The sequence below is a fragment of the Sebastes umbrosus genome, chromosome 15, assembly GCF_015220745.1.
Source record: "Sebastes umbrosus isolate fSebUmb1 chromosome 15, fSebUmb1.pri, whole genome shotgun sequence".
Lineage (NCBI taxonomy): Eukaryota > Metazoa > Chordata > Actinopteri > Perciformes > Sebastidae > Sebastes > Sebastes umbrosus.
In genome coordinates, this window is record NC_051283.1 from 23,813,749 (window position 1) to 23,836,456 (window position 22,708).

At 39.1% G+C, this 22,708-nt stretch overlaps 2 protein-coding genes across 2 annotated transcripts; one reads left to right on the forward strand and one right to left on the reverse strand.

The window, feature by feature from the left end:
• Positions 1–1,508: 1,508 nt before the first annotated feature.
• On the reverse strand, positions 1,509–17,888 carry zdhhc3b (zinc finger DHHC-type palmitoyltransferase 3b). Its single transcript, XM_037793994.1, has 7 exons — positions 17,456–17,888; positions 9,630–9,961; positions 9,048–9,172; positions 8,150–8,246; positions 6,895–6,976; positions 6,576–6,706; positions 1,509–4,885 (listed from the first exon to the last, which is right to left on the reverse strand). Exons 2-7 carry the CDS (start codon positions 9,930–9,932, stop codon positions 4,727–4,729), a joined length of 897 nt encoding a protein of 298 aa, XP_037649922.1. The 5' UTR covers positions 9,933–9,961; positions 17,456–17,888; the 3' UTR covers positions 1,509–4,726.
• Positions 17,889–19,351: 1,463 nt separating this feature from the next.
• On the forward strand, positions 19,352–22,643 carry exosc7 (exosome component 7). The gene is made up of 8 exons (XM_037793991.1): positions 19,352–19,499; positions 19,670–19,771; positions 20,628–20,722; positions 21,222–21,387; positions 21,785–21,855; positions 21,967–22,090; positions 22,180–22,335; positions 22,462–22,643. The coding sequence occupies exons 1-8, from the start codon at positions 19,386–19,388 to the stop codon at positions 22,564–22,566; spliced, it is 933 nt and encodes a 310-aa protein (XP_037649919.1). The 5' UTR covers positions 19,352–19,385; the 3' UTR covers positions 22,567–22,643.
• Positions 22,644–22,708: the final 65 nt, after the last annotated feature.

Here is a 22,708-nt window from a genome sequence, read left to right on the forward strand (position 1 = left end):
GATTCTTGTCTCGTCGTGTGTTAAGTACGCCGTCATGATAAATCTGTTCTTCAAACTGAGGAGCGTCGTAGAGCTATTACCTGTATTAGACTGGTTAACGCTGTGAAGGTCTGTCTTTTCCTGCAGCAACCAGGGATGTTGTACTCATTTAGCTCAGTGTCCTCTCTTTGCATTCAAACACAGTAAGGTCTAATGAAGAGTGTTCTCAGTGTAGTTAATGGGGCTGGATGTAATGTTAGCCTTGAGCTAGTGTACATCTACTTACACAGCAATGCTCCATTAGACCAGTTCCCCTCCTTTAAACACCTCTTGTAAGAATGGAAGATGAAACATAAATTGATTTAAAGCCCTTTTAGATGCCTTGCACTCCAGTTGAATGGCAGATAAGAGCGTGCTTCTGCAATGAGGACAGAATATGTTAATTTTAAGTTGTTTTTTTACACTATAGAAGCAGATATGCCCCTTTCCATTCCTGAATTAAAAATTTAATTTTAAAATTTCCTCACAAAGGAAGACCTCATCTGCCAAAATAAAATGTGAATTTAAATATTTTTTTACCTGTTTTATCTCAAGAAATATGTATTATTAATTCAAAAGAAACCAATCACTAAGGAATTCAATGGTATTCATGTGTTTTCCTTATTTATTTTTTTGTAAAATTTAGATTTTTCCACATTTTAGAGATGTTTTCTAACGATAAGTCGCAAAATTACACAGGGTATATATAGCAAAAATATGAAATTTACGGTAAAATAGTTTATTATATATTTCTGTAATTGAATTTAATGGTAACTGTTCTGAAACTTTTGTTGTCAGAGTATATTAAAGGGACAGTGTGTAGGATTTGGCGGCATCTAGTGGTGTGGTTGCAGATTGCAACCAACTGAGTACCCCTCCGCTCATTCCTCCCTTTCCAAGACTGCAGTAACGTGAGCTGCAGAGTACAACATTGTGGTAACACCGTTCGCCTCGCTCAGAGGTCATCCATACCATAATAACACTTCTGTAGGAGCAACGCAAGTCAGACACCACGGTGGCGGTACCACGGTTTTGCACTCTGTGGATCACGTTACTGCAGTTTCACAAGCGTGTTGGAGAACTACGGTGGCCTTCAGGTAATGTAAAAACGTGAAAGGCTCCGCTGGAGCCAGTGTTTGGTTTGTCTGTTCTGGGCTTCTGTATAAACATGGCGGACTCTGTGAAGAGGACCCGCTCCCTGAGTAGATATGAAGGGCTCATTCTAAGCTAACGAAAACACAATAACTCTTAGTTTCAGGTGATTACACACTAATGAAAAAAAGTAATGAATTTTATTTTCCATTTCTGCTAATAGATCCCCCGAAATGTTACACACTGTTCCTTTAAATACAAGTTGTTTTTTTTAAAACACTTTAGTATCAAATATGTACCTGAATGTAAAATAGAGGGTCCACATTTCTCACAGAGTAAAACCTCACCTGCCAAAATATAAAGAAAGCTGAACAATAAAATATCCATAAAACTTTAAGAAAATTGTGTCACATACATACTGTTTTATTTCATTCCCCTTTAAACAAATACCACGGTTAAAAGAAAAAAGACGTCATGTGGTCCACGGTAAGTACTACAAATGGTATTCATACCTGACCACAAACAACATATCGAACAATTCAAGAAAAAAGAAGAAAGCTGGTGTACTGTATGTGTAAACTGGATAGCAACCGTTGCATCTCCACACGATGACAACGTTTTGACGTTTTTTAAAAACTTCAGTGATTTTTAAAAGCCTAAGAAAACTTCACTCATGATAATGCTCTACTCTTGAAATGGTTACTTCGATGCCTCTCTTCAATAAGCATTCAATTTGGCAGCATATATGTCCTTTCATCGCCCTCAAAAAGCAGGTTTTATAAATACAGTAAGGCTTTTGAACACATTTGAACAAAGGCATTTTTAGTGTTAAATGCTTTGAAGTGGCCTACTTCCTCTCTGCACCAAAACCTCATCACTAAAGGTGAAATAATCTCCTCGGTTCAGTGCTGTCCGCAGAGGCGACGATTAGAACGTGCATTTCTAACGTGGCCTTTCAGGCCTCGGTGAACATTTCCCACTGGCCTAAATTTTAATCAACATTTTATCCTGTAAGGCTTTTTCCCCTCTAGTCACGCTCACAACTACAATATGAGACAAACTGGATTATCCACAAGCAAATTCCATCAATCGAGAGCGAGTGAATTACACTTAGGGGTCAGTGCATTCAGAGAGCAATGTGTATTGCTTTTATTCCCTGACTTCCTATCCGAGCTGGTGACTGTGATTAAAACGGTTATAAAGCAAAGAGGTCGGCTGGATTCACTACACAGACAGTTGACAAATAGTCAAAAGAAGGACACTGCTGGATGCTAAAACCGATTGATATTACAAACCGTGCTGCCTCTTTGACTAGAAACAAGACTTTGTTTACCTGCCAAGTGTCACAAGTTATAATCCTTAAGATTTCCATGATTTCAAACCCCATTTTTGATACCATTTATGGTCCGCATTTTTTCAGTAAGTAGCCATTCTATGTAGATAAATTCAGTCATTACCTCTCTTTACAGTGGTTCTCTTTGTTAGTGGCGGAGTCTGCCATTCTCAATGGAAACAGACCTGGCGAATAAAATCATGACGTACATGGAGCATGTGACTTAAATGTCCACTGAAGAGTTGTGGAATTGCAGCAGATGGAAACATCAGATCTGTACGGAGCGATGAGGAGGCTGTAACATTCCTCATATTACATGACATGAAACCAGAGACTGTATATAAAGATGGAGTACATGACAGCTCCCCTAAAGGCCCTGACACAACAACGGCCGTCAGACCGTTTGGGTCCGTCGGTGGGCGTCTGTCGGCCTAGTTTTTCAGTGTGTCCCGCACCAGTCTGCCCGTGCCAAAGTTGTTTTTCAGCATGCTGAATCAGCGGTGGTGCATGTCGGTGTGAAAAATCACTCTGATTGGCTGTTCAGCTTAAATGAATCAGTGCACGAGAAGAGAAACGGATGTGAGGAAAGCAAGCCAACGAGTAAATGAAAATGGTCGGCAGACGCTGCTTTGTTGCATGTACGTATCATAACAACGTCTTGTATATCCGCAGTCCTTGGTCTTCCCGTTTCCCTTTTGAATGATGAATACAGACAACCGCGACCTGCTGTTGTGGAGAGATATTTCCTCTCACGCAGGCGCCGAACGGACGTAGTAGTTGGCCGCCGGCTGTAGTCTTTGCGTTGTGTTCGAGTGCAACTTTTTGGCCAAGACAAAGGCGACGTGAGAAGACTCAACGTGCGGCCTTTGTCGCCGCTAGTTCTTTGATATTGGCTTGGTGTGTCCCCAGCTTTAAGTGAAGCCAAAACATCTCGATACTGCATCTCCACTTCCTGATCACTACTGCGCCGACTCCAAATGACGTCAAAATCTCAAGATGGCAGCTCCTGTATCCAGGATGTTTTGTCTTTACTTGCATGAAACTAACTATAAATGCCATATTTCCATCATGTTTTAACCGGCTCATCTCGTTGTGCTCTCTTCTTCTTCAATGGTTTAACGCCACCCGACTGAAGAATTAGCACCATAAACTGTTTAGCTCGAGTCCCAAGCATGAAATCAGATCACCTGCTTATGACTGAGAGTTTGTTTGGCAGCGCTGTTAACAAATTCAGCAGTTGCTCTTCTGTTGTATTTCTGACAAAGAAGCTGCTCAACAAGTGTTTGCTGTCGTACTCAAATCGCACTTAATGTCATCACTGTTAACCCCGGGTGTTGCCAAATCAACCAGGGCTGAAATCTTAAGGATTATAACTTTAACTGAGGCGGCTCTCTGTCCTACAGCCTTTTAAAATGTCCTTCAGGAACCTGGCTAATAGCCGGTCTAAAGGATAAAGAAAAAAAGAACATACTTAAACTGTTTTTATACATGATCTGTTTCAACTTTCTTGGCGTGCCAGAGAGGTGGGGTTTAGTGCAGACTGAAAATCTAAAGAAATTTGATAAAAATGTAGTTTTAGTTGACCTGAACTAATCCACCAATCTGGCATTAAAGAAAGACACAACACACCGATGCGATCCTGTCCCACCCTGACTGTCACATTAAGGCAAAATAATAGAAATGTCTTTTAAAAATAGCAGATGCCAGCGTTCACTAATGCACTGTTCTAAGGCAAAAATCCTCCGCAGCACTCAGTAAAAGACTATTGCAACGACGGGAATACAGCAAATGAAGAGGTGACAGAATCACAACCATGTTTACAGAAAGACAAAACCAGGAGTCCATCTTGGCACCCGGACCGTGAAAACGTTCTGGACTTCAGTTTCGAGTTCACATTGTCTAGTCTTGGAAGCAGGAAATGATCAGACGTACTGCAGGAAGAACTCTTGGCGTTGTTTCACCGACTCGTGGTTAAGTGCCTCATGTCAAGTGTTCGCAGCTTAGTTTGAGATGTTTTCTTTCTTGTGTTTCTATACAGCAACTCCTCGGTAATCTCAGTCAGCACCAAGAGGGAAACAATAAAATATAAAGAAGGTGAAGGTTTTTTAAAAAATAAAAACATTTTAACGACGTAGCTTACAACGGAACACCCTGAAATATCGATAATATCCGAAAGAAAACGTAGAAGTGGTTAAGAAGGAGTTCATGCTCGTTGAGGTCCAGCCAATAGGAGGGCGGACCGGGAAGTCCACAGCAGCGGAGCTCAGCTCTGGCGTCCAGCTTTCACACAATGTACTGGTACAAGTCTGCCTTGCCGTGGTCGGGATTTGCGAAGGGGCTCATCCAGGCTATAGAGAACGGGTGACCAAACACCACCTTCATGTTCATCCATTTGGACCTTTTGGCCCATCGTCTCTCCTCCTTCTTAAGCTGCTCGATACCCTGGAGGTAAAATATGTAACAAATATGTTTCAGTTTTTCATGAAATGTTTTGTTTTTATATATTTAGTTTTAGCATGTCTGTAAAGGGGAGACTCGTGGGTACCCATAGAACCCTTTTTCATTCACATATCCTCAGGTCAGAGGTCAAGAGACCCCTTTGAAAATGTCCATGACAATTTTTCCTCGCTGAAATTTAGCGCAATGTAAGCGGACCAATGGATTATTTAGGTTTTCTAGTTTCATATGATGCCAGTATCTTCACTCTAGCTTTAAAACTGAGCCCGCTACAACCCCCGAAAGATTGATTGCATTAATGCGTTAAAGAAATTAGTGACGTTAAAACGAATTTGCGTAAATGCGTTATTATTGCGTTAACTTTGACAGCCCTAGTTAATAGTTTTGAATTTTCAATTTCATTTTAGTTTTAGTCAGTTTTCAGTGTGCGTTTGCTAGATTTAGTTTAGTCTCAATTTATCATTTTTCACTGCTTATTTCCCTTTTAGTTTCAGTTTACTATAATAACCCTGTGACTGATTCAGCTGAACATATAGCTGTGTATTTAAATGTAGCAGAAAATAACCAGCGAAAGGGATAGAAAAAAAAAAAATGTAGCATGTTTTATATTCTTTCATTTTAATCTCAGAGGTCTTAATCAGGATTTGGGTGACTCACTCTCAGCATTCCCTGATGTCAAAGCATAGTACACACACAGATGAAGCATGATGCAGTCATAAGATGCACTAACCGGGCAGAGAACTGAAGGCCCCATTAGACTGGAATGAACCAGAATAGATGATCTTTATAGTGATTATTATAACACGATGAGTCATCGTCGTGGGTGGTTTGAGCGGATACGTTATGAGAAAATGCACTAATCTCAACCTACATGGAGGCCATACAGTAAGTGAATCACCTGCTCCTGCTTTCATCTGGGCTCTGATTTAGTGAACAACAGACCGGAATGAATTGAGGACATATTTTAGGAAGTCAGGACTGCTATATAGACCAGTGTTTCCCAAAAAACAATTCTGGAGACCCACTTTTTAAAAATGACAAACGCTTGCAACCCAATTCACAATAGACCCTTAACTATAAATGGTGAGAAGAGCAAATTTGTGCATAAATGAATGTTCCTGAAAATTGTACTCCCATTTCTGCATCACATTATATTATCTTGAATAGCAGATATGCAATATGTTTGATAAATTGTTTTAAAATGTGTTATTGAAGTCATATAAAATACTTAATATTTATAAAATACTATATAAATGAGACCAAATAAATGCATTTAGGCAGAGATAACAGGCTTTTGTTTTTTCCTCTCATCAGTAAAACAAACAGAATGTACGCTAGCCTTTTATATTAGATTCAGTGTTATCAGTAGGCTACAATTATCAGAACAATACGAACTGTCAGGCTCCCTCATGTGGCTCAAAGATGAACTGCAGATTGAAATCTTAAATAAAAGACTATGGAAGAAATTATGCAAATTTATGACGACCCTAATAAAATCTCCTGCGACCCACCTGTGGGTGCCGACCCAGTCTTTGGGAATCCCTAATATAGACTATAGAAAGACCTACATGTGCGCCTGGATAACTTGCTGCTTGCCTGAACCCAGCCACCGCAGACACTGGTGCAGCTGAAATTCATACCACAGATATGTGACATTACCGCCGTTTTCACTCACCGTCTCGTCGCTGCAGATGGAGTGGACCTGGGTCCCAAACATGACTGCGGTGAAGATCAGAAAGAGGAGAGCCTCGAAGCAGAGGAGGATGAGGAGGATGACAGTTGCTGGTGGAGAGAAGTTACTGCACTCTGGAGAGGGAGAGAGCAGAGAGAGATTTCTCATGTTAAAAAGAAGAAGTTTCTAGTCTCTTAGGTGTAATCAGCTCTTTAGAATATAATCAGATAATCAGTATAACATAAAGTTGGATGGTGGTAAAATAATACAGAGTCCCTGAGTGAGTTTAGCAGCCACTATGTCAGTACTGTATATTACTTACTTGTCCAGTCATCTTCAAAGCAGAAAACAAAATGGAAGGCCACCAAGATTAGCGAATGGAAGGATATTAGTGCAATGTACATCTGAGGGTTGGAAACAAAACACAGATTTAGTGTTAAATTAACTCATAATATCACAACAAAATTTAAAAAAACAAATGAGGACTCATGTCTTATTTTGTCTAAAATTCAATTTCTGTTAAAGGGATAGTTCGGGTGTTTTGAAGTGGGGTTGTATGAAGTACTTATCCATAGTCAGTGTATTACCTAACGTAGATGAAGGTCGGCACGACCCCCAGTTTGGAAAAGCAGACAAGAGTTACTACACGGGGGCAAAGCAACTTAAAATGATTCTTAAAAGGTTCTTTTAGGTGTCTAAAATACATTTTGCTGCCGGCCCCGTCCACAGCAGTACATTGCTTTGCTTCCATGCAGTAACTCCTGTCTGCTTCTCCAAACTGAGGGCTGTAGGTAATACACTGACTATGGATAAGCACCTCATACAACCCCACTTCAAAACACCCAAACTATCCCTTTAAGATTTATACAGTAAATATATATAAGAGGCAGGTACAGATGTGAGGTATGGGGACAGCACTATAGTTCATGTGAGAAAAGAGCCCGTTGACATAAATGCAGACATTATTTTTCTATTATGATAACCCATTTGAAAAGGAGGTGTTATAGAGGTTATACCAGGGGCTCCCAGCAAGTAGCTCGCCACCCGTTTCTGAGTGGTTCAAAGAATACGTACATAAATCTGATAACACAAAGTCACTTTGTAAACCTGTTTAAATTTCTAACCAATCTCTCAGGCTGGTATTAGTCTACAAACATAGAAGGTAAAGGAGCTGATAACAACGCTTAAGAGACAACAGTCTCCTGTTTACCAAACTGACGAAGAAGGCCAACGCAGCAACAGAGAAGTCGTTTAGTGGCGCACGTCCTAACGAAACACAAAAAGCCTTTTGCTTATGGCAGGATTGTTATATGTTATTAAAGGACCATAAAAGTAAGACAGACACTTTCATTTTGTCAAATAAGCTGTGAAGATGAAGAAAGGTTGCAGACCCCCAGGTTATACTATTCCAAAAGCAAATCTACTCATTTATTTAGCTTTCTTTTGATTCTCATTTTGTGTCCTTGTGGGTTCATGTTCTGTGTTCTCTTGTACTGGCTTATTATAAAACTGTGTGAACAATAACAGAGCTAGCATTTTGCGCAGTAACATCTGGGCTCCGGTGTTTAAAAACTCACTGTGAAGAGCACAAAGAATTTCTGGTTGCTCTCTCCGACGCAGTTGTTCACCCAGGGACAGTGGTGGTCCATCTTCTTGATGCAGCGTTTACACACACTGTGGAAACACAGATACAAAAATGTAAAGATAAAGATGATGAAATGGAAAAAAATAAATACTGCAGGCAAACTATGACCTTTTGAGGCAAAAGACCTATTGACACACAAAATCAGTCCACATTCAGCAGCGTGTTGACCGACTGATGTGAGAAACTGGAACAGACTGCTCTCAATCATGGTGACTGGACAATGTCTGTGTGTGTTACTCACACAATTTATCATCTGACAAAGCAGACAGTCATACTAGATCTATGCGTGTGCTTTGTTTACACGTTTTCTGAGCGAAATCTATATTTAAAAAGCTCTTGTGTGTAATATAATATTCTAACGGGTCATTAGAGACAAGTGTATCATCGCCGTGTATCTCCTCAACCACCCACGAGAATGACTCATGAAAAAAAAATCATCTATTTCATTCAAACTGACACCCGTTTTTCCCTCGGAGACAGAATGACTCACTGGCTGTACAATTCAATTACGCTGCCGTGTTTTTGTGCTTTTCATGCCTCGAGATCCCAGGGCAACCACTGAGCAGCCACAGGGGGAACTCCTCATCATACACCTGCAAAGTCTGCAGGGAAACGCTTCACAGCTACTCTAAATAAAACACACACAGGGGAGGCAGGAGAAGCACCGGAGCAGGAACAAACAGACCAGGAGAGGAGTATCCAGTGAAGAGAGATGCCATCAGGACTTTCCTCTCTGTATGGTGCAGACTTCAGCAGAACTCTATAATCGCCCGGACCCACATCTGAAAAGTTGCAGAGTTTGTAATCTTCCTCTACAATCTGTGTTGTACCTGCAGTGGTGAGCTCTGTCTGGCTTGATGCTGCAGCACTTGGGACACTTGTACACCACCTGTCCTGGTTTGAGCTGCAGGCTTTCGATGAATTCTTTGGTAGCGTTCCCTTTAGGCACGGCTCCCTAAGAGAGAGAGAAGGGAGAAAAAAGATGTGTTGAGAAGGAATTCAATTGTATTTTTATAGTGTTTCCTTGTCATTAATTTAGCAGCAGGAGCTCCTTAGAGGGATAGTTTGTTTTGAAGTGGGGTTGTATGAGGTACTTATCCATAGTCAGTGTATTACCTTCAGTATCAAGCCAAGTCAAGTCAATTTTTATTTGTACAGCTCAATATCACGAATCATAAATTTGCCTCAGGAGGCTTTACAATCTGTACAGGATACGACATCGTCCTTTACGGTACGACCCTCTCATCGGATCAAGAGAAACTTAACCCAAAACAACCCTTTTGTTGTGATGTGTGTTGTGTTATTACAGTATTTAGAGACATACGAAGATGCATTACAGCATCTGTATGATTCAGTTTTTTCCTATGAAGTGGTTTACTAAGCAACTGACACCCAATCTGCTAATGACTGACCGGGTCTGTGCACATCGCCTTGGCATGAGAGGCGAGGGCGAGGAAGGCGAGGCCGTTGAAGATCACCCCGTTGAAGAGGCTGTAGATCACGTTCTTGGCGGGCAGCAGCATGACGAACACCACCACGAACTCGGCGTAGAAGACCAGGAACCAGGTGATGACGCCGCACACGATGCCGCAGCCGTCGCGGATGAACCACATGGTGTCGGAGCCGTTGCGGGGCGGTGGAGGGGCGCAGTGCTCGGGCCTCAGGTAGCCAGCTTGCCTCTCGATGTCCCTGGTGCGGTGCGCCGGGCTCTTCATCCTACAACGCCCGTGGCTCCGACCGCATGCTGCGAGGAGCGATGAGGGGACAGATGGAGAGGAAGAAGGGGAGCAGATAGTTGGGAGGAAAATGAAAGAAGGGAATTAGAGAATGAGGTGAGGGATTTGGACGAGGGAAGGTATCAGTGTAAGGCTGCAACTGGCAATTATTTTTGCACAGCAAACAACCAGACACGAGAACAGGTTCTTCCCCGCAGGCTGTCACTCTGATGAAGTGAAATCAATCATACATTGTCAATACCCCCCTAACACAAAGGCATCCTCTGCTGCCATTATAGATTTCAGTTCTTAACGCACCACATTTATTTGACATGTACATATAATCTGTCACTGGCAATATAAATCCTACACGCAATATAGTACATAGACATGTATACACTGTACATAATCATCCAGTCCATGTATATCCATTTATTATTTATTTATTTGCACTATTTGTATTGTTTACAACTTACAGAACACCTGACTTGAATAAAGATGTTTTTTTTAAATTTTATTTTTTTTTTTATTGTCAGTCATTGGCGCTTTTTATACATATTTATATTCATCTATTATTCACATACATGTGTACATAAAAGTTCTGTCTATTCTTTACCTTTATCTGTCCAGCTTTGTTGTCCTTGCTGTTATGTCTATGTCTGTGTATTATGTGAGCAAATGCAAAAATCCAGAGTCAAATTTCTTGTATGTGTACACACATACTTGGTCAATAAAGGTGATTCATTATCACTCTCCACAGATTTCCACAGTCGTATGTGACCCTTTCAAATGTTTTTTTTCAAAACCTCAAAATTACAGATTTAAAATTATGTAGTGATGTTTACCCATTGGTTTGTGGACTACGTTTTGAAGCCTTGGAGTTCGGCATTTTGGTCGTCACCATCTTGGTTTTGTGCAACCAGAAGTGACACGAGAGGGTGGAGCGAGCGAAGTACAACTGTACACTGAATACGACATTTTTAGGAGACCAAATAGGTTCTAATTAACTTTCATGAACTTAAAACACACTGAAAGGGTTAAAGTCGAAACAAAACACAGACAACTCCCAGACCGGACAACACTGTGGTAAAAACCTGTCAATCCCAAGGTAGCCACGCCCTAAAGCATCCCCTGCTTTATGGTCTATTTGACTCTAAACGGGACCATAATTTACTAAATGAACTTCATGCTGTATTGAAGAAGACTTGAAACTAGCGATTGAGACCATAAACTCATGTTTACATTGTTTACTGAGGTAATAAATCAAGTGAGAAGTAGGCTCATTTTCTCATAGACTTCTATACAATCTGTCTTCTTCTTGCAACCAGAGGAGTCGCCCCCTGCTGGCTGTTAGAAAGAATGCAAGTTTAAGGCACTTCAGCATTGGCTTCACTTTTCAGACCCGGAGGTTGCCCAATGTGTAGAAATTGGAACGATAACATGTTTGGTATTTTTTACTTAAAAATGCCGATTGATTAGTTATAATAAAATATAAAAATAAATGCCGATTAGGGTATTTTACTGTCAGTCGACTAATTGACTCATCATCTCAGCTCTATATTAGTGTCCTGTCTCAATTACAGCAATATCACAATGTGAGAGTGCTGCACCACAACAATTAAGAGTCTGTGTGAACCATCTAATAAGTGCTCTGCATCCTCGAGGAATATATAAACAAAGACAGGGGCTAATAAGTCCACAGAGTGAATCAGCAAATGAGGTTGAGGACAATACACAGTAGGAAGCATTAACTGAAGGAGGAACAAACCGTTACTGGCCTAATCCCAACAGGCCAAACAATCCACCCAGATTCCTCTTGAGGCAAAAGAGAAGAGGTTGTTGTTGGATTTGGAAACTGCAATTCACCACTTGGCTTTAAAAGTGAAACAAAACAATGCTTCAACTAAACAGCCTCCACAGTCGAGCTGCACTGAGGCCTGAGTGTGTGTGTCCGAGCCTTATGAATAGGCAATTGAGCAGGTCTGCAGTGTGTGCAGACAAAGATGATGTGACTTCAAAGGGGATCAAATGTCAGAAAACCAAAAATAGACCACACTATTATATGCAGATAACATAGACTGGAATAAAACAGCCAATTCCCGGAGGATGGCTGGATCTCGGCGCCCGTCTCCTCGCTAAAAACCTGAGCTAATAGTGAGCGCAATCAAACTGGTTGTTCCTGAGGATCTAACATATCCATTAGGCTTAACTGAGCGATAGCAGTTAAGCATGCTTCCCCCCGTGAGGACAGGAATTTAATCAGAACGAAGACGATATGGCGTTCCAATGGCACGTTTGGGAGGAAATGAATCAACGTCATCTCTGGATTTAACTCAAACATCTCACAGCCTATTACAACACAAGACCAGATCACTTGAATTGGCCAAATTCAGATAGTACTCGCAGCCTAAAATCATTTAGGTAAAGCAAATAGATCATTGATTTCTACAGGAAATTGTACGACTGCAACAACTCCAGCAAGTCAACTCTGAAAACAATTGGGAAACGGGAAACTCATTGTCTTGATAAAAAATGTACTTCCTGGATAGAATGACTATTTAAAAAATGCAGTATGGGCGTCCCAAACACTGCTGCGTCGCCTGTTGACCCTTTTCACATCGCCTGTCTTCACACAGCAGGAGTCAGACACAGCGGGAGGTCATGTTGGAGGCCTGGTGTGTCTGCGAGTATCACTTTCACTAGAAGTCTGGGATTACTGAACCATCTGTCTCGGCTCCAGTGGTAGTAAACAGTAAAACTAAGTATATTTGCACACATACTAGACTTTAGCACAATTTTGAAGTGCTTGTACTTTAGTATTTCCATTTTATGCTTCTTTATACTTCACTACAACAAACTTTCATGCAACTTCAGCTGATTCATAATGCCGCTAACAGAGATAAAAGAAAGCTGAACACATTACATCAGTTATCAGATCTCTGTACTGGCTTCCAGTATATCATTGAACAAAGTTTAAATTACTGGTGTTTGTCTATAAATTCAAAATCAGAATATTCAATGGTGATTATTCGCATGATTGTCCATAGTTAATCGCAATTAATAGCAAATTAATCACATTTCTTATCTGTTCAAAATGTACCTTAAAGGGAGATCTGTCAAGTATTTAATACTCTTATCAACATGGGAGTGGGCAAATATGCTGCTTTATGCAAATGTATGTATATATTTATTACTGGAAATCAATTAACAACACAAAACAATGACAAATATTGTCCAGAAACCCTCACAGGTACTGCATTTAACATAAATAATAAGCTTGAATAATAACATGGCAAACTGCAGCCCAACAGCACCAACAGCTGTCAGTGTGTCAGTGTGCTGACTTGACTATGACTTGCCCCAAACTGCATGTGATTATGTGTTATTTAGCCTCCTTCGCTATTATGGCATGGTTGATACCAATGGATCCTTAGGTTTTCTAGTTTCATATCATATCAGTATTTTCACTCTTGTTTTAAAACTGAGCCCGCTACAACCTAGAAATCACAAGTTGAACCCTCTTTACCTCTCACGTCATCTGTTTGCACTGTGCCAACGCCCTGACTTTGACCGCCTGTAAACCCAGGTTTATGCTCTCCACTGCATGTAACTGAACTGAAAACTGAACATCGTTCCTTATCTAATATTTATTTATCCTTTTAATTATTTTACAATGCTTTCTAGTGTTTAAATTTTCATTTCGATGCTGCTGTATTTCCTTTTAAATGTTTTAAAAGCACTTTAAGTTGCCTTTGTGTAGGATATATGCTCTACAAATAAACTTGCCTTCCTTTTTAGACACTATGCAGATTAAGATCTTACATTAAAAAAGGAGGATTTTACAAAACATGATGCTTTATTTAAGTATAAAACTACCTAAAACAGTATATTATAGGTAAATTAGCTCCACTTTGACAAGCTAAAACAATTACATGTTGCTTACATGTTAATGTATCAGTAAAAATAATCAGATGATACAACATTTTAAATTAAAACGGGGATTCAATTAATTTCTTTCTCAATTATATTGCCCAATTTTGTGAGGTCACAATCTCAGTGTGAAAATGTGGATGCCATCCTCAGACAAATTGTTAGCACAGGAAATATATAAAGGTCATTATTTGTTTATAAGTCATGTCAAGATCTGGGAAGAATCCTTGTTAAACAGGTTTTGTTTAATCAGTTAAGCTGACTGTTGTGATTCGTGTGACTGTTTACCTCTAGACATCTGAGTCAGCTGGTGGGAGTCGCCCATTTCAAGAAAAACTTGTTCCAGTGAGGGGGACACGGGACGCTTGATAGCGGCTTGTAATGTAATTGTTATGTGCACTGCTTTAACGTTTCACTCTATTAGAAACAAAGACGCTTAGATGGACCTAAAGCTGTGTTTACTGAAAATGCAGATGACTGGACGAGATAGGACTTATAAAGTCATGAAAGACCTGGAGTGAAACTAACTGCAAAAAACAGAGTTCATTAACATCAACTAAGTCAATGGTTTCTTTTGTTGTAGAGTGGAGAATGAGTCTATAGATTTCTCTCAGTGAATAGCTGCGCTTTTTTAACAATGAAAACAACTGAATGACTTGATTGTAACAGAAACACTTTACAGAACAGCTCCCTCGTCTCAGTGTGTCAACCCAGAGAAACGACAGTCAATAGTTTCTGCATTGAAGTGCCACCACCACGATGCCTCTGTGTGCAGTAATGCAAGATTACAGTACTTGAAAAGGACAGATTTATACTGTAACTCGCTGACTCAAAATGCATGCGCAGTCAGACATTCAATTAATGATTTATGGGTGTTTGATATCCTGCTGCTAGAATGCATTTCAAAGTAACTGACAGCACTGATGGTGGCAACGAATGTGGAAGCGCGGGATGAGAGGCATGAAGAGAGATGTGATGTAGAGATGAGAGGCAACTCCATTTGACCTCCTGTAGTGTTAATTAACACTCTAATGTGATTTCACTTCGCTGTTAACCTCCTCTGGCAACTCACAAAAACAAAGGTTTGAGGACTAAAGGCTTGTAATCTCATTTCGATTAGCTTTAGTAAGACATTTTGAGAGCTTGATTTTAGTGTACAGAAATGTGCAACCCACCAGATTCTGTGAAATTAGAGGATTAACTATATGAAAAAGACCATATATATATATATATATATATATATACACACACAATTATATATTATTATTATATATAATATATATATATATAAAATTATATATTATTATATATATGATATATATATATATATATTAATATATATATATATCATATATATATATATATATTAATATATATATATATGATATATATATATATATATATGTTATATTATTTATTAGGGTATATTATATATATATATATATATTATATTATTATAAATATATTATATTATTATATTATATATATATATATTATTATTATAATAGATATTGACAAGATATTGACTGAGAGGTGAGGAGTTAATAGTACTCTACAGAGAGATCAATACACAACAGTTTCTCCGATCATAGCTAGGAGAATTTGCGACCGTGTCTTAATACTACAGAGCAGTGATTCTCAAAGTGGGGCCCGGGGACCCTCAGGGGTCCGTGGCAATCTGTGAGGGGGTCCGCAAAATAATTTTCTATAAATTATAACATTAAGCTGTAGCTACCTAGCTGGCGAGCATGGAGAAATATTTGAGTCAGTCCTTATCGTCAAGTGTCACTAAGCCCAAACTAGCTAAATTGAGAAAATATGACGACAGTTATATCGAGCGACAGCGACAGGAGACCAAAATGTGTCATGTGTCTTCAGAATAAAGCCATGAAGCCGGCCAAGCTAAAGCGACATCTGATGACAAATCAGGCCAAAACAAAGTTGTATTAACATGATTGCAATCAAAATGTGTTTCTGTTCATCACTATCAAACAGGTCTGAAGTATTTAGGTTGAAAAGTTTTAGAATACAAATAGTTCCATTAGTAGTAGTAAGCATTATGCTTAATCTGTGTTACGATTATGAGCGGGTCCTATGAACATGTTTCCCCTTTAAGGGGTCCTTGGTCGCTAAAAAGTTTGAGAGCCCTATGTGCTATAGAGGCACAATTTATGCAGCTGTTTTCAAAATCAAAATGTGATAATACAAGATAAGATACCAATGTTTGCATATGTAAATTAAACTGAAATTCCTAACTGGGTGAATATGGTGTAACACTAGGAAGTAAAACTCGCAACCTGTGTGTGAACCTTCAACTAGGCGAGCACTGTTTTTGAGTTTGGATGATTTGATTTAGTTGTGAATACAAGAAAGACATACACCAAAATATGTTTGGAGGGACAACTTCATAGAGCTGAAACTCTATTAGTCAACGAATCAGAAAAGTAATCTGCAACTATTTCAATAATCCATCAGTGTTTTAAAGCATGCAATTATACAATCTCAAATTGCAGCCCTAAAATATAAAACATTTCACCTGACAATCAATTATGTTTGAAGTATAGGGGTTTCAACTAATGATCATTTCCTTTATCAATATATCCAAGGTGACTTCTTCAAATTGCTCTTGTGTCCAGAACTCAAAGAGTTAGAGGTTATCATACAGTATATGACAAAATAAAAGCAGCAAATAGTCACATTTGAGAAGCTGTAACCAGTGAATGTTTGCTGCTTTTGCTTGAGAAACTGACAATAACCTGATATTTTCAGGTGGAATTTCATTTCATTCTCACTGTGCAATATCATTTTCCACTTGTGCAATTTTCGTTAATAGTCTGTTTATCGTCAATACTGTATATACTGCTCCTATTTTTATACTTCCTTCTAATTAATTCATATTTTGTTACACTTTGTTTAGCTCTTGTTTTACTATGTTAGCTGACGCATCTTGTTTTTTTGCACTATCCCCTTTGCTGCTGTACACTGTAAATGTCCCCACTGCAAGACTAATAAAGGAATATCTTATCTTAATCGATTATCAAACTAGTTGCCCATTAATTTTCTATCGATCGACTGAGTGATGATTCAACTATCAACACAGATGCCAACTTAGATAACAGATATTAAGTCCAAAATGAACTCAGATTTGGTCTCCAACAACCTCTGAGAAAGAGTCTTTATCTTTACTACTGTAAATGTTTGAGTTTCTAATAATTCTAGCTCTATAATAGTGCAAAACTAGCAACCTGGTAACTTGATATACACTCTTATAGAGCTTGGATGATCTGATTTAGTGGAGGATAAATAGACACACACTAAAATGTGCTGTGCAGGACTCTAAACTAAATTGACCTCTGACCTCCCTGAAGATGGGTGAGCAAAAAGGGGAACTATCTATGGTCTGTAATGTTATTATAGCACCATAAGGAAACAATTAATTAGCTTCCAGACAGTGATAATAACATTAACCTGACCCGGAAGTAAACTAGAGCAGCTTGGAGCAGCATATCTGGACTTCCAGTAGTTGATAGCTGCCACCCAGCTAGTCACATTAAAGTCAATAATAACACGTGTATTGTTGTTTTAAAACATACCTCGCTCTCTCCAGGTTTGTCGACACAAGTTTCTTGAAGTCCTCGTGTAGTTTGGAGCTTTATGGAAGTTAATAAACACACTAAACTGAGTGTTTCCTCCACCGGTCCGTCTGCTAGCAGCAATCCGAGCTAAGCTCTCTGGTCGGCGGACTGATGCTCTCAGCAGCTCCGGTGGCTCCTCGGTTCCTGTTTTCTTACTCTCGACGAGGTTCTCGACGAGGTTGTTAATTCAGCTTGTTAGTGTGATAATTACAGCTGGAACCGAGCCTTAAGACGAGTCGTTATCTAGCTGCTTGTCCTGTTTAGATCCAGAAAGCTCAGCGAGCAGCAGAAACACTCAACGCCTCTAGAGCCGAGCAGGAAGTCCCATACTCTCTGTGCTGGGCGTTTAGAGCCCTCCGCTCAGTCTATCAGGCAGCATGTCATTAACAACATTTACCATCATGGCTGGATTAAGATAGGTCAGGGGTCTGAGAAATAAATCTGAGATTATGAGAAAAAAGTCATAATATTATGAGAATAAAGTCATAGGTTTACAAGAAAAATGGTCGTAGTATTATGAGAATAAAGTCATAATATTATGAGAATAAAGTCATAATATTATGAGAATAAAGTCATAATATTATGAGAATAAAGTCATAGGTTTACAAGAAAAATAGTCGTAGTATTATGAGAATAAAGTCATAATATTATAAGTAGTATTTTTACATGTTATTTTAATTTTTTCTCGTAAAGTTATGACTTTATCCTCGTAATATTAAGACTTTTTTCTCGTAAAATTATGACTTTATCCTCGTAATATTAAGACTTTTTTCTCGTAAAATTATGACTTTATTCTCGTAATATTAAGACTTTTTTCTCGTAAAGTTCTGGCTTTTTTCTCGTAATATTACAACTTTTTTCACGTGAAGTAATGACTTTTTCTTGTAATATTAAAAAAAAATTCTCGTAATATTATGACTTTTTTCTTGTGAAGATATGACTTTTTTCTTGTAATATTACGACTTTTTTCTCGTAAAGTTATGACTTTACTCTCGTAATATCACAACTTTTTACTTGTGAATATATGACTTTATTCTCGTAATATTAAGACTTTTTTCTCGTAAAGTTATGGCTTTTTTCTCGTAATATTCCGACTTTTTTCTCGTGAAGTTATGACTTTTTTCTTGTAATATTAAAAAAAAATTCTCGTAATATTATGACTTTTTTCTTGTGAAGATATGACTTTTTTCTTGTAATATTACGACTTTTTTCTCGTAAAGTTATGACTTTACTCTCGTAATATCACAACTTTTTACTTGTGAATATATGACTTTATTCTCGTAATATTAAGACTTTTTTCTCGTAAAGTTATGGCTTTTTTCTTGTAATATTACGACTTTTACTCGTAAAGTTATGACTTTTTTCTCGCAATATTAAGACTTTTTTCTTGTGAAATTATGACTTTATTCTCGTAATATTAAGACTTTTTTCTCGTAAAGTTATAACTTTATTCTCGTAATATTACGACTTTTTTCACGTGAAGTAATGACTTTTTTCTTGTAATATTAAAAAAAAATTCTCGTAAAGTTATGACTTTATTTTTGGAATATTACGACATTTTTCTTGTGAAGTTTTGACTTTGTTCTGGAAATCTCCGATTTTTTTTTATTTGTTCAATAAAAAAAAAAGTTATTTGAGGACCTTAACCTTACAGAGAACCTCTATAGCACTATTAGCACTATTCACACATTCCCTTACTTTTGTTTTTGTTTTTGTTTTTTGTTTTGTTGTTTTTCTCTCTCTTCATCCACACTCGTATGTACTGTACGACAATTCCCAGGCTTGTCTGTTCCCTTGTAGTTGTGGACTGTTCTGTATGATGACATACTGTAATGTACATTTATCAATTAAAAAAAACAAAACTCAAAACAAACGGCGTCGTCTGTTGATGACGTCAGAAGAAAAGCGACACACACACATGCTAGCAGCAGTGTTTCTTTACATCATGGCAACAGTTCAAGTGAGCGAGGCTGAGAAAGTCTACATCTTACACGGTATACGGGTGAGTTTATAACAACTACGCTTCAACCTTCAACCTCTTGGTTGGTTAAAGATATCTCTATAAATGTCACGATGGAGATTTTTGCTCTATAACAGATAGAAAGCTAGCTAGCATTAGCATGAGCTAACTGAGTCTGAAGTGTTGTTGACATGTTTTATTCTTTAAATCAGGATGACTTGAGAGTGGACGGAAGAGGCTGTGAGGACTACAGACACATGGAGATAGAGACTGATGTGGTGTCCAACACAGACGGATCTGCCAAAGTCACACTGGTAATGTATTAATAATAATAATATTACATATTTACAGCAGCAGCAGCTCTCCATGCTGGCTCAGTTTCTGTTTATGCTCTAAAGCTTCTCATCTGTGCACCCTCAGTCACCTGTCAACACTTCCAACTGCACGTACTCCTACTCATGAGCCATATCTGAGCCAGCTAATGTCTGCTATCTTCTTCACTGAATGTCATTTCTCAGGAAGGTTAAGATAAGATATACCTTTAATGTCCCAGTGGGGAAATCTTTCCTGGACTCCGTCCAACTGCAGTTACAAACACTAAATTAAAACAGCATCAACAACAATAATAAACGATTCCACACAAGACAGGGAAACAGTTCCACAGAAACAGATGTTTCAACACATACATAGTCCACGTACATAATGGCACATACTATCAAACACACCATGGCAGGTATTGCACCACGGTAATGCACTGCACCGTCTACCGTCTTGCCCATATTGCACAGACAATAGCCCAATATTTCACAGATGCAACAGATGTCCCAATTTATCATATTGCACCGTCTAACCATATTGCACTGTCCTTATGATAGCTTTATGTTACGAGTTGTTGAGAAGTTTAATGGACATCGGCAAGAACGAATGTTTGTAACGGTTCAATCTGCTCCATGGGACTCTATATTTCCTGCCGGAAGGTAAAAGTTGGTACTCCTGATGTAAGATGTGAGTTGGGTCTGACACAATTTTCTGTGCCTGTCTGATGACAGACTGCTCATAAAGCATCTGGAGGGTAGGGTGGTTTTTGATCCCCATAATCTTCATTGATTCATCGTTGACTAATTGATGATTTGTTATTTTCTAATATCTTCTGTTCTGTCTCTCTTTCAGGGGCACACAGCAGTTCTAGTTGGGATTAAAGCTGACATTGGAAAACCAAGACCCATGGTACCAAGTGAAGGCTACTTGGAGTTCTTCGTTGACTGGTAGGTGTGGTGCATGTTGTCATGAGTAAAGCAGGTAAACTCAGATTTATTTATTTTTATAGATTTGGCCACTAAACCAATCAGTAATGAAGACATTCTACTTTCCATCTTTTAGGAGATGATATGGTAATAAAAACAAAAAAACTATATTGTGGTATATATCATTTTATTTTGTGAAAATCACATGAAAAAGTGTCTATAAATAACCACACACTGGCTGTGTCTACATTTTTTCTTAGCAATAGGTAAAGTGTTTTTGGTAGTGTTTGGATGGATACCCTGCCACTAGGAGGTAGTGTTGTATAATCTGTTCCCTGTGAGATGCATTTGCAACACATCCCAGAGATTATGGATTTACCAAAGAAAATATTATCATATTACTGTACCTGTATGTGTGTGGAGAAAGGTGGTAGTGTCAGCCAGTTCCCGCTGACACAGACTGATAGATTTTCTGTTACCGCACATGTTTACTGTCTTGTTTTCTCCTTCTAATCATTAGTTCAGCCAATGCAACTCCTGAGTTTGAGGGCAGAGGAGGTGAGGAGCTGGGGACGGAGCTGAGCAACACGCTCTACAAAGTCTTCAACAACAAACACAGCGTGGACCTGAAGAGCCTCTGCATCAGTGCAGGGGAACACTGCTGGGTCCTCTATGTGGATGTGCTGGTGAGTGGTCGCATCCGATAATGTCTTTACGAAATGGAAATGCAACATTTGAGCCAACTTTGTGCAGCGATTGGCCAGGCGTGCCTTCGTTTCAAGCATACTCCCGTTTGGAGTTTTGCTCAAATTGACACACTTTTGTAGTAAACGTATGTAGAGTTCACCAAAATATTTTCAATATATTTTGCTGCTGTACTTCAGTTTCTATTCCTACTTGTATGATAACCCATCTTTGCGTGTAAGATACTGTTTGATAAACCGTGTAAAGCAGAGGACAAAGCATTCCTGTGTTTCATAGGAGGAATAAATCAGAGCACATAAAAACAGCTTATTTCATCTGTGTATATTTTGTTCCATGGTCTTCACTGAGGTAAAATCTCACACTGACATGTTTCCACAGCTCCTCCAGTGTGATGGAAACCTGTACGATGCCATCTCGGTAGCTATCAAGGCAGCTCTCTTCAACACAAAGTAAGTAATATGTTGTACTGGTATTCCTATGATCTCTTACAGCTGTCATGTCTAATTCTTATTCAGTCAAATGAAAGCTTATCGATAGTCTTCTGATTGCCTTATTGACAGAATTCCCAGAGTGCGCATATTGGCTGATGAGGAAGGAGGGAAGGAGATCGAGCTGTCAGATGACCCGTACGATTGCATGAGACTCAACGTAGAAAACGTTCCTTGTATAGTGACATTGTGCAAGGTAAGCTCACCACACACACACACACACACACACACACACACACACACACACACAAACAGTGACCTTGACATCGTCTGTTTTTCTTACAGGTGGGCCACAGGCACGTAGTGGACGCGACGCTGCAGGAGAAGGCCTGCTCCGTGGCGAGCCTGATCATCTCTGTCACACACAAGGGCACAGTCACCTGCACGAGGAAGGTGGGCGGAGGCAGCCTGGATCCAGAGAGTATCTTTGAAATGACAGAGGTGAGTCCAGCCAGCCCTCCTCCTCCTCCTCCTCGGGCCATCTGGCCTCCTCCAGATTTAGAATGTGATTATGTATGAATAAGTGCTGCACGGTAGAAAGGTACTTACATATTTTGTCGTCTTCAGGCAGGTAAACGGGTCGGGAAGGCCCTTCATGCTCCGCTCATGAAGCTGCTGCAGCAGGAGGAGAGTTTGGGAAAGACGCGACAGAAAGTTGGCTTCCTTGGTTAACATCAACTACTGTGTCTATCTACAGTGTGTATGTACATGTTTACAGAATTTTCTAATAAAACTTTTAATTTGTACAACCTTCTTGTCTTTGTGCTTAAATTTAGATACACTGTTATATGGTGTTGGTGTACAGATATACTTT

What these genes read in the sequence shown, in the direction of transcription:
- zdhhc3b (XM_037793994.1), bottom strand. Translation starts at nt 9,932, where the DNA reads ATGAAGAGCCCGGCGCACCGCACCAGGGACATCGAGAGGCAAGCTGGC. An exon ending in CTTTGAAGATGACTGGACAA is followed by an intron (nt 6,707 to 6,894) that starts GTAAGTAATATA and finishes CTCCCTCTCCAG; the next exon opens with AGTGCAGTAACTTCTCTCCA. An exon ending in CCATCTGCAGCGACGAGACG is followed by an intron (nt 4,886 to 6,575) that starts GTGAGTGAAAAC and finishes TTTTACCTCCAG; the next exon opens with GGTATCGAGCAGCTTAAGAA.
- exosc7 (XM_037793991.1), top strand. Translation starts at nt 19,386, where the DNA reads ATGACGTCAGAAGAAAAGCGACACACACACATGCTAGCAGCAGTGTTT. An exon ending in GATCTGCCAAAGTCACACTG is followed by an intron (nt 19,772 to 20,627) that starts GTAATGTATTAA and finishes TCTCTCTTTCAG; the next exon opens with GGGCACACAGCAGTTCTAGT. An exon ending in TCCTCTATGTGGATGTGCTG is followed by an intron (nt 21,388 to 21,784) that starts GTGAGTGGTCGC and finishes ATGTTTCCACAG; the next exon opens with CTCCTCCAGTGTGATGGAAA.